Source organism: Oncorhynchus keta, chromosome 34, assembly GCF_023373465.1.
Source record: "Oncorhynchus keta strain PuntledgeMale-10-30-2019 chromosome 34, Oket_V2, whole genome shotgun sequence".
NCBI lineage: Eukaryota > Metazoa > Chordata > Actinopteri > Salmoniformes > Salmonidae > Oncorhynchus > Oncorhynchus keta.
In genome coordinates, this window is record NC_068454.1 from 37,555,746 (window position 1) to 37,570,907 (window position 15,162).

The window sequence follows — 15,162 nt, forward strand, 5'->3', positions numbered from 1 at the left end:
TTGGCTATTACATTTACCATGGTTTTCTCCCACTGTGCTTTTTGAAGTGGATGTATTTATTCGTCCAATTTTCCCCTGAGAATGTAATCATTGTTGGTGATCTCAGTACTCATAGTACAACTTGTGACCTGAGGAACAGTCGATGCCATTGATCCTGATGATGGTGTGTGTGTGTGTGTGCGTGCGTGCGTGCGTGCGTGTGTGTGTGTGTGTGTGTGTGTGTGTGTGTGTGTGTGTGTGTGTGTGTGTGTGTGTGTGTGTGTGTGTGTGTGTGTGTGTGTGTGTGTGTGTGTGTGTGTGTGTGTGTGTGTGTGTGTGTGTGTGTGTGTGTGTGTGTGTGTGTGTGTGTGTGTGTGTGTGTGTGTATCAGTGGAGGCTGCTGAGGGAAGAACATGGAAACCATATGTTTGATGCATTTGATAACATTCCACCCATTCCGCTGCAGTCATTACCACGAGCCAGTCCTCCCCAATTAAGGTGCCACCAACCTCCTGTGGTGTGTGCTTGTATGTATTTCTGTAGCTACAGCAAAGGTTCAAGTACGTGTGCATGTGGTAGTGTGTTATAGTGATGTGATCCTCTTGCTGTATTGTAGGTGCATTTGAGGATGAGGACATTGTCCATGTGGAGGGGAACGTGGACCCAGTGAGGGACATTGAGATCATCCATGAGGAGCTGAGGCTGAAGGATGAGGAGATGATCGGGCCCATTATGGAGAAGCTGGAGAAGGTGGCCGTGAGGGGAAGCGACAAGAAACTCAAACCTGAATACGTGAGTCAATGTCTCAGCATGTCCAATGCAGCTCCCACACAGCACCTGAGCACAAATAATAACCCTGCGTTCCACACACAGTGTCAATGAGGATTTTTTTTCTTCTATTCCCCCCCATAGGGTCTCCTTCCTCTCTTTGCGCCATTCTCTCTCTTTTTCTGAGATTGAAAGTGATCGGGGGTCAGGGGTTTTCTGCTGTTGAAATCATGAATAGAGAGTTAGGTATTCAGCTGCTAACCCTGGGTCACAGTGCTGGGCTAATGAAAGTGTTTTCACAAGCCTCTTTTCATCTGAAGTAATACTCAAATCACAGCACAGCTCTCGCTAGCTCGCTCTCGCACCCACAGCAGTTTCTGGAAATTGGGTGAGGCCATACAATGGGTGACCCACAATCCCACATCCCAGATATGAATACAATAAATGTGCTTTGACAGAACATTCTTCGGTTCTCCGCAGTGAGACACAGAATAGACTGTGTAAGATTAGAGGGCGTCGAAATATACTGTATATCATGTCGAAATGCATGCGGGGCCCAAACCTAAGTAATAATATTGATATATATATATAACGAAGCTTTGCTGTATTCACTGTGGTAGTTCTGCTTCTGTCGTGATTGTATGATGTGCTCTGTGCAGGGCAGAGGGAGTGTGACCCAATGCAGAATGGGAGAGTAAGCGAGGTAATCTGGCCTTTCAGAGGGAGCGACGTGCTCAATTTCAGAACCCCTGCACATGGAGCCTCTGACCGCTCATTACACTAACGAGCGGGGCCATTTCACCTGCTGCAGGGGCCCCGGCCGGTCGGTCCCCCTCAGAGTAATCCCCCTTAGCAGCCCGGCAGACGGGCAGCCATTCAGGCCAGGCAGGTGGCCGCTGACGCACATAATTGCTGACAATTTTAGGCAATGAATAAAAATAATTTACATTACTTGTCAAAGGTTGTGTATGCCTTGCCAAGTGAAATCTATAGACGGCTCCTTTAGAAGTGAGAGAATGGTCCTTATCAAATGCTGCATTTCTTACAGGCTGAATTTGGTATTTGACACGTTCAAGCTGAGTTTTATTTTGTTTTACTGAGAGCATCCTTCGTCCTTCTGTTTATGTCCAGGTTTAGGGTAGAGGCAGTACCTCTGTCACCGTTTACCATGATTCTCCTTCAATGTAAATAAATAAATGGTTTAGCAGCACGTCCTTTTATAGTGCCTTGAGTACCATAAAATAACCAGGTAAATACCACGTATTTGAATTTAAACGGTAATAATTAGCACTTACTGAGTAATTAACGAGAACGTAGAATGAAGCACTGATTTCTGGAGCTGCAGCTTGTTTTCCCAGAGCTCCTCACTTAGTCCTCTCTCTTTTGAAAATACGCCTGAATACTGAATTAACACGCATTTAAGTACAGATATTTACATTTCTGTAGTGTGACATATTATACACATTTCTATGCAAATAATGATGTTACTCAATATTCTATAGCTACCTACATGTGTTGGGTATTGATAGGACTGAGACAAACATGGGGTGTTTTATAACTGAGGCTGATTATTCCTCTTGTAAAATAGACATGATATCTGCACTTGTTCAAAAGTGATTGAAACCATGCCATCTGCCTTTTTCTGAGAATACTCGGCCAATTGAACCATGCATGTATTTATTCAGCATGAATTCAACTGGCTGATTGTGGGTTCACAAGCAAATATGTCTTTGCATATTGTGAAACACTGTATAGGCCTAATGTTGCAACATAATGTGCTATTCGAACTCCTATTAAAAGACTGTTGTTATGATCACTTCAATCCATTTTGAGATCATAATGTACATTGAACAAGGACAATGTTTCATCCCAGAATTCCCTGTCCGTAACAAACAATAATATTCAGCGGCTAGGACCCCCAGCAGTGTTTCCTGGTGGCAGGCGTATGTGTTTGACCCCTGTGGGACCCATATGCCTTTTATTAACACCTGCCTGTTAGAGGAGCGCTGCACGGAGGCCCAGAGCTGATGAGGGAAACCTGGAGCGAGTTCAGCCTGTGTCACTGGCCGTTTGCTGTTTCCATTTCACACATGATTAATCTCTCTGTGAAGACTTGGGCTGACGCGGGCGGACTGTGCGGCGCTCTTCCTGCTCTCTCTCCTGCTGGCCGCACTCTGGCTGCCTGACTAAAAGGCCTTTAGAATTCCTGCGGAGAGAGAGATGTGCAGAGAGGGAATGCAGCTGCCTGGGGGTCAGTGTGTGGAGCTTTTTCTGCCATTGTGTAATTGAGGCTCTGGCAGGCTCTTTTCCTCTGTTCTTTAAAGGGTTGTGTGATTGTGAAGTGCTGCGAGGGTTTGGGGAGGAAAGAGGAGGTAGGGGGAGTGTTGCAGGGGGTGGAGGAGTTTTTATATGAAGGGGGAGGTTAAGTTGAAAGGAACAAAAAGAATGTGTTCCGCTAATTTCTGTGGGGGTCGGATCAACAATAATAGGCTCAATTTCTTTATTACAAATTTTTATAACTGCCTCCCTCCCATGTTCCCACCCATTCCCGCTCCCAGATCCTGTCATGGCCCAGTCTTGCCTATGGGTTCTCAACCCACAACTGCTTCAGTAATGAATATGGCAAACATTGCTGGAAAAGCCTAATATTTTCTCCAGGAGGAACAGTGTGTAATTAGTACCTGACTAGTGCATATTCAATGACTGCTCACTGCAGAGAGCCTGAGGGATTTAAAATAACACACACATTACTAACCAACTAGCCTTACCTTTTCTCTCTTTCTTCCCCTTTCTTTCTCTCTTCATACTTTTATTATTGGATGGTCCTTATTGAATATGGCGTGTGCCAAACAGGTGAACTTAGTGCGACTCACTAGAGGGCATTTTATTCTGTTTTAAGAGGGGGGGGGGGTTCTTGTGCGTGCCATCCCTGTCAAAGCCCGGCCTCTCCTGTTTCAATACGAGCAGGCATTGTTCATTTGGTCATCAGGATGCCGTGCATTTAGGAAATAATTACCCTGTACCCTGCTGGGTTTGTATTCTTTTTCATCTCCTTTAATGGCTTCTTGTTCATTCTTTTTTAATCCCGAACAGGACGTAATGCTCAAAATCAAGAACTGGGTCGCGGATGAAAAGAAACATGTCCGCTACTGTCGCGATTGGACTGAGAAGGAGGTAAGACTTTGATGTCACACTCAAATGTATTACTGCCATTTATCAGCTTTATCTTTTCATCTGGCCTGAAAGTCAGACTCCTGCTTTTGAGACAAATGGGTCTGATATGCAAATCACAATTGAATGCGCATGCTGTCTTTTTGGGGGGTATTTCTATAGGACTTTTTTGTTAACAAACTAATGACATCAGTCCGGCCTGATATTGATCTAAACGCTTTATAGAGGCTCCCTGCAGAGTCCAGACAAGATCCTAATTTGATTTGGCTTCACTCTTTATTCTGCATCCTCCTCAAAGACTACTTTGGAAAGTTTGGATCCTCAGTTCTTGTCCTCTCTCTCTCTCTCTCTCTCTCTCTCTCTCTCTCTCTCTCTCTCTCTCTCTCTCTCTCTCTCTCTCTCTCTCTCTCTCTCTCTCTCTCTCTCTCTCTCTCTCTCTCTCTCTCTCTCTCTCTCTCTCTCTCTCTCTCTCTCTCTCTCTCTCTCTCAACCTCTCTCAACCTCTCTCAACCTCTCTCACAGATCGAAGTGTTGAACAAATACTTGTTTTTGACATCCAAGCCAATGATTTACCTCATTAACCTCTCAGAGAAAGACTACATCAGAAGAAAGAACAAATGGTAAGTCAGTGCTCAGAAATAGGGAGGAACCCCACTGACTTTGCATACAGCATGGACAACCACGGACCTTCCCTTTTACCAAATGTGTATTTTCTTATTAATTGTCGACTCCCTTACACCTCACCCATCCATAACCATGAATGAATGATTCCTGTTTTCAGTTTATGTTATATCAGCTCAACCTGCGAGACATTGAACCAATGTTTTCCAAAGAACTTCCATGGTCAATTCCCAATGTTCAATAACGGTTTTAAAGCGTGTCCCCCTTCTAACCAGTAACTGCAAATAGTTATGAGTGATGTTTCGATACCGTAGGCTTACAGTGCTCAGAGTAAAGTCCTATTGTGAAGCTTCTTTATTCTCCCCATGCTAAAGTGATCCCTCAGCCACTGTGGAGTTGGTTTGTCTACTACTACCGTACCCACGCTGCTCTACTGACTCCAGACCAATAAGATAGTCTCTCTGTGACAGGACTTGCCTGGGGGTGGCACTCAGCCCGCTCTGACACTCCAGTCACAGTCAACCCTGCAAAACCAAAGCAGCCCCCAAAACTCTGCACTTCATTAAGTATTAAGACCATCTGGCTTCCATTTTCCATGAAAAATGGCACATTTCCATACGATATCAAAGGGGGAAAGGCTTTAAATGACAACAAAAATTAACATTCAGTGACTCAAAGCCAAAATAGGAATGAATGTCATATGGAGAGGGCCAATAAATCATAAGGATGGTTCTCTTTAAATATTATGATGTCTACAATTGTTTTCCCCCAAAATGTTTGGTTTTGTCTGAAGAGTTCACTGTTTACATGTGTTGTTTGCTCTTCTTCGAACATATGAATACTTTGTCTTACTGGGTTGACTCGCCATCTCCAAATACATATTTTGCATGGAATTCAAGTGAAATCAGAATGACATCTGCAACTTAGATGTTCATAGTGACTTACAAACATGTGCTTTCAACTACTGTATGTGTTTCCTAGTAAACAGGTCAGAGGGGTTCTTGGTGTAATCAGCGGTTCTATTTGACTTGTCATCTCAAGCCCTGCCTGACTTATCTCTGTCTCATAAACTCTACAGGTGAACTCAGACTAAATGAGATTGTGTCAGAATGTTTCCAAATCTATCTGTTTAGCTCTGGTCTGATAAACAGTGTTCTCTATGTCCCATTCATGCAGTACCTGATATATGGGCCCTATGGTTTTGCCACGGCCTGTTGCAGAGTGCTGGTGTGGCCATAGGGGTGATGAGAGCGGGCTTTTTCACTTGAGCACCTTGAGGAGAGTGGAGCTTCCCTGGCCACAGGGAGAGCAGACTGGGAGATGGTCATTACAGGTGAAAGGGATACTTGTCTTATCTACGCAACAGTCACATACTGTCCATAACCACTCACCTGTGGATGGGTATCGCACTTTTCAATTGCCCTCTAGGTTTCGGTGTCAGACAGTTTATTCCTGCTTTTGTTTGTCTCTGCTTCGCTTGGCAGACTCGTTAGATTCGGAGGGAAGTTGTTCAACTGATGACTGTCTGTTCAAAAATGTTCCTGACATGACAGTCTGTCTGTCTGTCTGTCTGTCTGTCTGACAGCAGGGGGAGGGAACGCTGCAACAGAAACACATAAATCTGATGAATCATGACGTTGCGGAGCGTCAGTCATGGGCAGGATTTTGTTTTTTCTTATGTTACCTCTGTGTGGTTCTGTTTTTTTTTTTTACTGTGAGAAATGCAATAAATCTCGGGGCGTTTTCAAATGGGGAAACAGTAGTGCCGTTGTGTCCTGAGGGCTCAGCGTGGAACAATGCAGACATCAAAGTGTTTCTGATTGACAAGTGATGGGCCACTTCCCTTGTCCAGAGTGGAGCCCACACCTGTACGGAGATGATTACAGGTAGATTTAGCTGCCCCTAAATGTACACTAAATGCTGCTCTCAGCCCTAATAGCAGGCAGTCTGCTGTGGCGACGCCAGACTGCCATTTGGCTGTCGCCGTGCTCCCGTGTTTTCCCCCAGAACAGTTGAGATGATGATATGGTTAAAGACTTTTCAAAGCAAAAAGCAAGACAAAATTGTAATCTCAGCTTTTAATGTGAGTAGAGAATAAAGAGGAGCACCATAGAAGGTAAACAGGCCCGTCTTGTCTTTTTTTGGTTCGGGACACTCGGGGGGCCATTTTCCAGGCCCACGGCACTGTGTTCATTTACATAGTACAGTGTTTGCAATGTCTGTTAATCACATATTCACTTTCAGGCAGACTTTTCAGTTGTTATTGTTGATGGTGTGTTCTCATATTTTTGTCACAAGCATACGTTTTGGCTACACACTTTCCTTTTCAATCATTTCCTGTTTGATCACCATGTTCAGATAGCGTTGCAAATGGAAAGGCCTTTTGTTGCGTGACAGACAGGCACGTGCACAGATAGGGCTCAACCAGTGCTCGAGCACCTGCCCTTTTGCCCTCCTATGAGTAAGTGCTTTCGCAGCTAAGTGGAATTATTTTATTTTGAATTTTATATATAAAAAAAAAATGTATGTAACGAATTGCAAATCAAACTAGCTCATAAATCCTCCCCCGCGCTCCCGCATCAAGCGTGCACTCGCCTGACTTTTGCATTGTGCTTGTGCTTGCCCGTAGCAAGCAATGTGCTTGCTACGGGCGCCGGGTGAATAGTTTGAATAGGCCTACTGGTAGGCTACTTTTTGAGTTGGACCTGTTATGTGTGTCTCTCACTGTTATGGACAGAGAAGGGGCGAATTCAAGTGTTTGGTGGTAATAGGCAAATGTCATCAGCAGAACCAACTGACATTAAGTAAAATGGTTTGTTTTGACAGCATTGCAAACTAGCTAGCTAACTAGGAGATTTACATCATCATCCGCTATGGTAGACACTTTTCTGATGTCACTCATCTCATCTCTAGTTAGTAGCCTACTAGGAGTCATTGGCTCTAGCTTGCTTACAATGAGTGACGAATGTGATATTGCAGAAAATAAATAGGCCATAATACAAATGTTCTGATACAGAGACCATTTGCATTTTACGAATTTCGAGTAATGAATTAGGAAAGTAAGCGTTTTGGACCTGCCCCCCGAAATGTCTGTGCACGGCCCTGACAGATATGACTTCCATGTTATATAACGTAGCCAAAGAATTCTGCCAGAGGAAAACGCGTCCATTTGTTAGACCATCATATCCCTGTTTGGAGTGCAGTGTTGTAGCCACTACATACCAAGCTGACCTCATTTCAACAAGAGTAAACTGTATTAGCGTTAGCAAGCAGCCATCATTAATGGTGGGATCAGAGAGGGAACAGGGCCTCCTTTCATCCCCAGGCTCTCTGCTGGAGACGGTAGATCATTTACTGTAGAGAGGAGCACGTGGGTATAATTCCATACAGTACAGTACAGTGCGTGTGTATGAGAATGTGTCCATGTGCATGTTTGAAGTCTGTTGCCGAGGCGACTCCGTGCTCATTTGGATGTTGGCGTAATTGCGGTGTGGAGATCAAAGGCCGGCTGGCCGAGTGATGTTCCAGAGGAGCCGTTACCACTCCGGCCCTCTCCTCTGTGGAGCGGGGGCTGCCTGCTGCTCGCGCCGCTCCCCTCTCCCCTCCAGCCATGCGCTGCCTCCTGCACATCCCCGCTCGTAAAAAATGATTAAGGCCGCATTTGTCATGTGTTTATGACTGAGAGGCATTGCGTGATAGGGAATGGCATCTACAAGAGTCTACCAAGAGGCTTCCTCTTCCCTCGGCGTCAGTCGGCTGCCTGGAACACTTTTGTCTGTGTCACATAGTTTATGTATTAGAGAGGGTCATTACTCCTCAGTTTATAATGTGGGTGTTTGTCTGCTGTTTGTATGTTTTCACTTGTCAAGGCACAAGCTGGTAATTTAAAAGCTCCTGGTCGGTGGAGTTTTCAACCTTTTTGAATATTTTCATTAGCCTCGATATTATCAGATATTTAATCCAATGTCCTTAGCAGACAGCCAACTGTCATCGCATTTAGTAAACGCAAAGCTCCACTTGAGAGCCAGCCTGTTTTGCTGAAGAGTTTTTTTTCTCTCCTCATAATGTGCTTTAAAGTAAATTGGAGCCTCTTAAGTAGATGTGTTGACCTTTAAGAAAACCGGAAAGCGTGACCTCTCTGAGTGTGCAGAGTTTGTACCGTGAGCTGGGAGAGGAATGTCAGGGTAGGACGGCTCTTCACAGGGGGCTTTTACATGCAAGGGGTGTATCTGTCTGTCTGTCTCTGTCTGCGTGTGTGTGTGTGTGTGTGTGTGTGTGTGTGTGTGTGTGTGTGTGTGTGTGTGTGTGTGTGTGTGTGTGTCTGGCACGTGTCTGTCTGTGGATTGGTCGTATGTTTATTACTTTCTTCCTGCTTATGTTGTGTGTCTCCAGACATGGTACTTTGTTCTTACTGGCTGTCTCTTCATTTCTCTCTTGATATGGAAAGTGAACCAGCAGGTATATTTGCTTATTGAACTACCCCAGCTGGCCTGTAGGTGGTGCTTTGACAATTCAAGTAAAGGTACCTCTGCAGTGAATCGCAGCAGGGTGATGGTCTAGCCACGTTTAGTTTTAAGATCCCACTCTCTGAGAGGACGTGCTCCGTTTGTCCCTCGGCTTCTCTCTACAACCTACTCATCTATGTTTTGTTCAGGTCTTCTATTCATTTGATGTCAGGATTGACTTTATGTTTTTAACTTTTATTTTGGTGCAGAGTAATGATAACTGTACATTTTCTTTAATGTTAGAGGATTCGTTAACGAACTGGCAAGCGCGCGCATCTCGGTCCCCATCAGATTGTGAGGCAGACTGTCACCGAGGGAAGGCATTGTTGTGGTCTGCTGAGAACCGTTACAGGAAAGCGGTGGCAGCAGCCCGCTACTCCAAACCATAATTCCCATAAACAGAATTTAACGTTTATTGAGTGCAAAACCGCTGGTTCCATCCAAGTTTTAAGGAACTGCTGTCTAGGGAGTCACGGTTTGCCTTTCAAAGCGATGTGGGACATATATGATCAGTGGGTCCCCTTTCACTCTATCCACAGCCGTCCCCTCTCCCCTTAAGTACTGTGGGATCCTGGAGAGAAAAACCGCGTTCCCGTGGAAGGAAGACATGTACCCTGCTGAAAACACACACACCTAGTGGAAGCCTTCAGTTAGGCTTTGTAATGAGTGTGGATGACTTTGAGAGGCTCGGAGAGGAGTAAACCATATCCACATGGTCTCTAATAAAAGTCCCGGAGCATCAGTTCACTTGCCTTTGTTATTGATCGTCCCTGGTCTGTCTGCCTGGTCTATTCACACTGTTGTTGTTCACCATGTTGGATGAGTAGAAGACACTGGGTAGCCTGGCTGCCTTTTGTTGTGGTCTGGTCTGGTGAGGTCTGGTTTGTTGGGGAAGACACGCAGGCAGGGACGGCTCTGTTCGGTTGTTGTTATCACTAATGAGATCCTAACGGTGAGTGTCACGGCCTTCCTTCCTGGCCATAGGAACAATGCAGACACTCGTTTGTTCTCTGTTGACCTCACAAGACAGCGACGTGTTCCCCGAAACGGTCCCCTTGTGTAATAAAGATTGGGACAATGCCAAGTGGGTGAACCTGGGCTACATACTTGACCAGAGGGCATAGCTTCAGGTTAGACACTGATCAGAAGTCCCATTTTGAACTGAGTAAAGCTCACTTACCTCTTGCTCTTGACCCGCTCGTAGGACACACAGGGATTATTGTGTCACTACTTTTTTTGGCCATACTTTCTGTGTTACTAACTAGGTCAACTGCCGTGACAACACTGCATTTGGTATGAATCCGCTGCTTGAAGCGTGTGTGTCAGCATATAATACATGATCACAGCCTCATTCCGTTCAGTCCGTGTTCTTTTGATAAGAATAGCCATTTCTGTTGTAACACAGTATGCTAACCTCTTCCAAAGCATTCAGAAGCAGGGAGCCCCCGGAAGCATTCTTTGTGCTATTGAGAGCATAAGAATCTCTGTGTGTTTTAAGTGAAGCTAATGATATATTTTGATAGCTTTGGCAAGTTGTGCTGTTTATTATCTTTTGTGATAAGGGTTAAAACAAAACACACATGTCACAGCAAGTGTCCTGCAGGCTGGCAGCTTTAATGAGATAAATTAATGAATTTAGTGTTGCCACATACAGCTCCTGAAAGCTTGTTATCAGAGTGATTGTTGAACTGTTATGAATGGAAAAAGGAAACGGGGGGGGGCATGATTGGCTGATGTTCCATATGTCCTTGATTACCTTCCCTCTGCTTTTATTCTAATAAGTGCCATTCTTTGTACTCCCTTGGACGGGTAGACAGTCTGACACAAGATGAGAATAAATATTGCATGTGGTACACATTAAGCTGTCATCCAGGAAGAGAGAGGGAGAGATGGAGAAATCCACCGCTTTACATTCTGCTGCTTGCTCTACACTTTGCCTGCTCTTGTCACAATTGTCACATCTTGATGACTTTCTCCCCCCTCGTGTTCTTGCTCGCAGTCAATTGCAATGAATGACAGCCCTGCTGCCCCGTATAGAGAATTATTTAGGGTGATGTAGTATGTACTCTTGGGAGTTACTGTTTGAATTTCTGATCGTGATATTCGTTTTTGTATTTGTATGGAGTGTTTGTTCATTCACTAAAGCCAAATTCACTATGGATTTGATCTATGTTTGTTTTCAAGTATTTGTACTTCATGAAAGAAAGTTGTTAGCGAAAAAAACAATTGAAAAAGCCTGTTGTTAGCATGGCCTTGTTGTGCAGCTTGAGAAAAGAGAGGAAGAGGATGCTCTTAATTAAGCCTCTTCCCATTGTGCCGGTACCGCTCTGCTCCCCTCAGCCGTGAAGAGGGAAACAAGTTCACAATATTGGCTGTGATGTGAGGAAAGTAGTGAGAGAGGCTGAGGTTGTGTGCTGGCTGCGTGCCTCTCAGGGCTGTATGTATTGCCTCTCTTCGCCTCTCCATCCAGCCGTGGCCACGAGGAGCAGAGAGCTTCTGCACTCGTGTCCTCACAGGAGCGCACCACTGGGAGGATGAAAAGCGTCCCACAGAGCCCCTGACTTCCCAGCCTCAAACGGCACCGTGAGCTCATACCTCTCATTTCCCCCCTCCACTGAGGGAGGAGGGGTGGAGAGCTGGTCGAGATGCTGCGTGCTCCAGAGCGTTCAGCGGGAACTGAGAAACAGAGAGGGGGGGGATAAAGCCTCTGGGTTGTTATTGTATTAGTTGGTGCATGGCATGCAAGCCAGCAGCAGCAACAGCAGACAGATGGGGAATCCTTTAGCTGTGTGTGTGTGTGTGTGTGTGTGTGTGTGTGTGTGTGTGTGTGTGTGTGTGTGTGTGTGTGTGTGTGTGTGTGTGTGTGTGTGTGTGTGTGTGTGTGTGTGTGTGTGTGTGCGTGTGTTTGTGCGCGCGCATGTGCGTGCGTGCGTGCGCGTGCGTGTGCGTAATATCCAGGTTCAAGTGCTGAGGAGCTTTGTTTGGCTGTGTGTCTGTCCACCTGTGGGTGGGTCAGTAATGAAGTAGTGGAGAGGGAGAGATTGTTAGAGGATTACTTCTCAGTCCTGTCAGCATTCAATTGCATCTGAAAGGAGGCCACTCTGGGCCTAGGTGCTGGGTCCCTTTGTCCTCACCTTTTTACAGGCTTACCTGACTAAGCAGTGATAATGAAGCCGGTCCGTATGAATGCACGGCAGACACAGGCCCAGGTCACAGGCTCAGGTAACTGCACCTGTACTTTAGGAGCTCCCATTGTGTCCTCCCTCCTGAGTCGCTTAAGCAGATCAAAGCTGTGACAAAGCCCAGGGCAGCCCCAGGCAGGCGGAAACACAGGAATTATTCCCCCTTCAGGATTCTCTCACAGAACAAGACAAATAGACAAGGCACCCCTGTGGGAAGTGTTCATTCCAGCCTACTGTGTGTTGGAAGCTCTTTTGTTTTTAGTAGGTTGTCATTACTTTACCATAGGTTGTTCCGTTGAATAGACAGACGTATTGTAATTGCTGCAGGCGTGTATTGTAGAGCTAATAACCTGTGTTAATTTAGGTGTAGGTATTGTCGGCTTATTGTGGAATAAAATATGTAGGCGACACACAAAAAAGGCTATTAGGGTATCGAATAACAGCATGTTTAGGATGTGGTTGTTTTGAATAATCGAAATAACATGACCGCAAGAAAATACCGTTAAAGCCGTATATGAAAATACCAGAAATATGCATAATTTAATGAATATATATTAGGTTGAATAGAGATTAAAATAAATACATTTAGAAATAGAAATCGTTGGAGGCTGGTTTTAAAGAAAATATTGATGTATTATATTTGCTTTTAAATTATTATATACGGGATATATATACATACTTTGTTTTAGGAGACTAGCAGGAAAAGCAGCAGAAACCTGGCTCGTTCCCCAGTCTTGTTTGAGGCTTTTAGGCCGGTGAGTGATTAGCAGAAATAATGTCCCTGTCACCCTTAATCACATTAAAACGTGGTTAACATTCAATTTTTCCTACTTGATATGCAAAAATGTCCACTAGATTTGCAGCGAAGGCCATTGAAATTCCATTATAAAAAGAATAAAAATTTCAGGCGTCATTTGTTCAGAGAAAGAGATCTAGATTTGAAAGTGCTGAATCTTTCTATTAGCAGAGCTGTGAGAGATGGCACTCTATACTGAGGCATAATGGGACAGTGACAAGACACACACACACACACACACAGTGTCTTTTCTTTCACAGTCTTTTGTTCTCTTCCCCCAGTAATGTATTGTATCTACTTTGATATTTTGGCATCTTTGACAGTGGTCACCCTGCTTTTACAAACAACACATCTGAACTCAATTGCACAGCATGTTAAGGAACATGTTTTTTTTCTCAAATAGTACGAGTACTTTGAAGCATTCTTGGATTGAGTCAACACTGTGTAAACTGTATACTGAAAGTGAAACATTTCGACAATAGAATATACATTTTATTTGCCCGTTTCTGATGTATTAAGCTCGGCATTGCTTAGATTGTAGAGTGCATAGTTGAGACAGATGGCCCAGACTCAGTATCAAGTTGTCAGCGCATTAAAGATACAGGACATGGACCCATCTGAGTGCAGACAACTTTTCACTTATTACCTGCACGGTCTGACTCTGACATGACGGACTGACATCACATGACACTTTGTATGTCATTATTTACCAATGTATGCGTGATGGAATAGCCTCTTGGAGAGGAGCAATATTCTTGATGTTTTGGCATGAACATTTACCCGATTCATTTGTCAAGACGCGTTCTCACACAAATAATTGGAGAGGATGTAACTACTGTAAAGTGGCGTGACTAGACAGTGGTGAAGTTCCTGAAATTGGTTGGAGAAGTCATGTTGACAGAACATCAAATCTCTTAATTGACAGTGCTGCGTTGCCTCTGTTGGGAGAAGGGGGTGTACCTTGTTCCCGTGGCAAGGTGTTTGTCTGCTCCTGTGTCACTCGATGCGAGGACCCAGGGACCCTCGTGCTCATTTGGCGCTCACATTCTCCATCTCGGCGTCCACATTATTAAAATCATCCCTCAGCGCTCCACCAAGAGCCTCTTTGTTACTTGGCTGGCGAAGCTCGCTTCTGTCAAGTCTTCACCAATTACAGTCGCAGGTACAATGGTCTATTCACAGGATCACAGCCCTTGACTGGTGTTGGGAGAGTGATTTGTGAATCATTATTCGGCTGCCTGTAGAGAATGCGATACCTGAGGAATGCAAATAATCTGCCAACCAATAGACGGCTCGGCTCCGAAAAGTGACAGGCTACAGCTGTTATTATCCCAGATTGGATTCTTTTCCCCTCTTGGAGAGGCAGTCATCTCCTTGGCTTTCAAGCTGGAGGTTTCCACTAAATGTTGTTTCTTTCCCTTCATGGGAAGTGGTGGCCAGCTCATAGTGGCGGCTGTCAAATCCTCAACTCTCGTTTAAGCGCATCACAGCCACACTCTTAGCAGGAAGGGAAATATTAGGCGATGGTTCTAGATAGATAGTTATGTTTACTGCAGAGGGAATCCATTGATGGTGTAAGAAGCGATTTTGGCATCACTCAGTAAGATAAATTAAATGATCAAAAAAAGCATCCAAGCAACCGCTGCTATGACATTTCCCTGAAGTTGTCATTCTTTTCCCATATTTAGCATTGATTGTATTGTTGTAAGCTGTAAGGGGTAGAAATACACTAGAGTTGATTGACTGCACCAGTGATCCAATAGCGAGATGATAAACGGTTGACATTGTTATTGGAATAGCTGTGGCATTGAGGTTGTGCGGTCACTCCCTGCCTTTTGATTTATAGGTTTTTAAACAGGAAAGTAGGATTACAGATAATGACAGGGGCCTTTAGAATCAAGTCTGGGAGCTCTCTCTGTCGGGCCCAAAGTGTTAAAATGGGTCTGTGTGATGCTGCTCGTTGGGTTTCGTCCAATCCCAGGCCAGGCTGAAAGCGTGTGGGGCTAATCTCATCATTATCCGACCCCCCTCACACATTGTTCTGGCAGAGAGTTACCATTAACTGTGAGGATATCTTTGTCCTGCAATGTCAGGTGTCCCGCTGAGTCACAGGGCAGAAAAACCTCTTAAGACGGCTTTA

General features: G+C 44.8%; 1 protein-coding gene across 2 annotated transcripts in view; it reads left to right on the forward strand.

Annotated features, from left to right (window-relative positions):
- Window positions 1–15,162, forward strand: part of LOC118366670 (obg-like ATPase 1) — a 44,260-nt gene that overhangs the window by 22,244 nt on the left and 6,854 nt on the right. For both annotated transcript variants that reach the window (XM_052493788.1, XM_052493790.1), the window contains exons 5-7: window positions 596–771; window positions 3,841–3,921; window positions 4,441–4,538. In XM_052493788.1, the coding sequence (XP_052349748.1) occupies window positions 596–771; window positions 3,841–3,921; window positions 4,441–4,538 (355 nt within the window). The remainder of the gene's footprint in view (window positions 1–595; window positions 772–3,840; window positions 3,922–4,440; window positions 4,539–15,162) is intronic.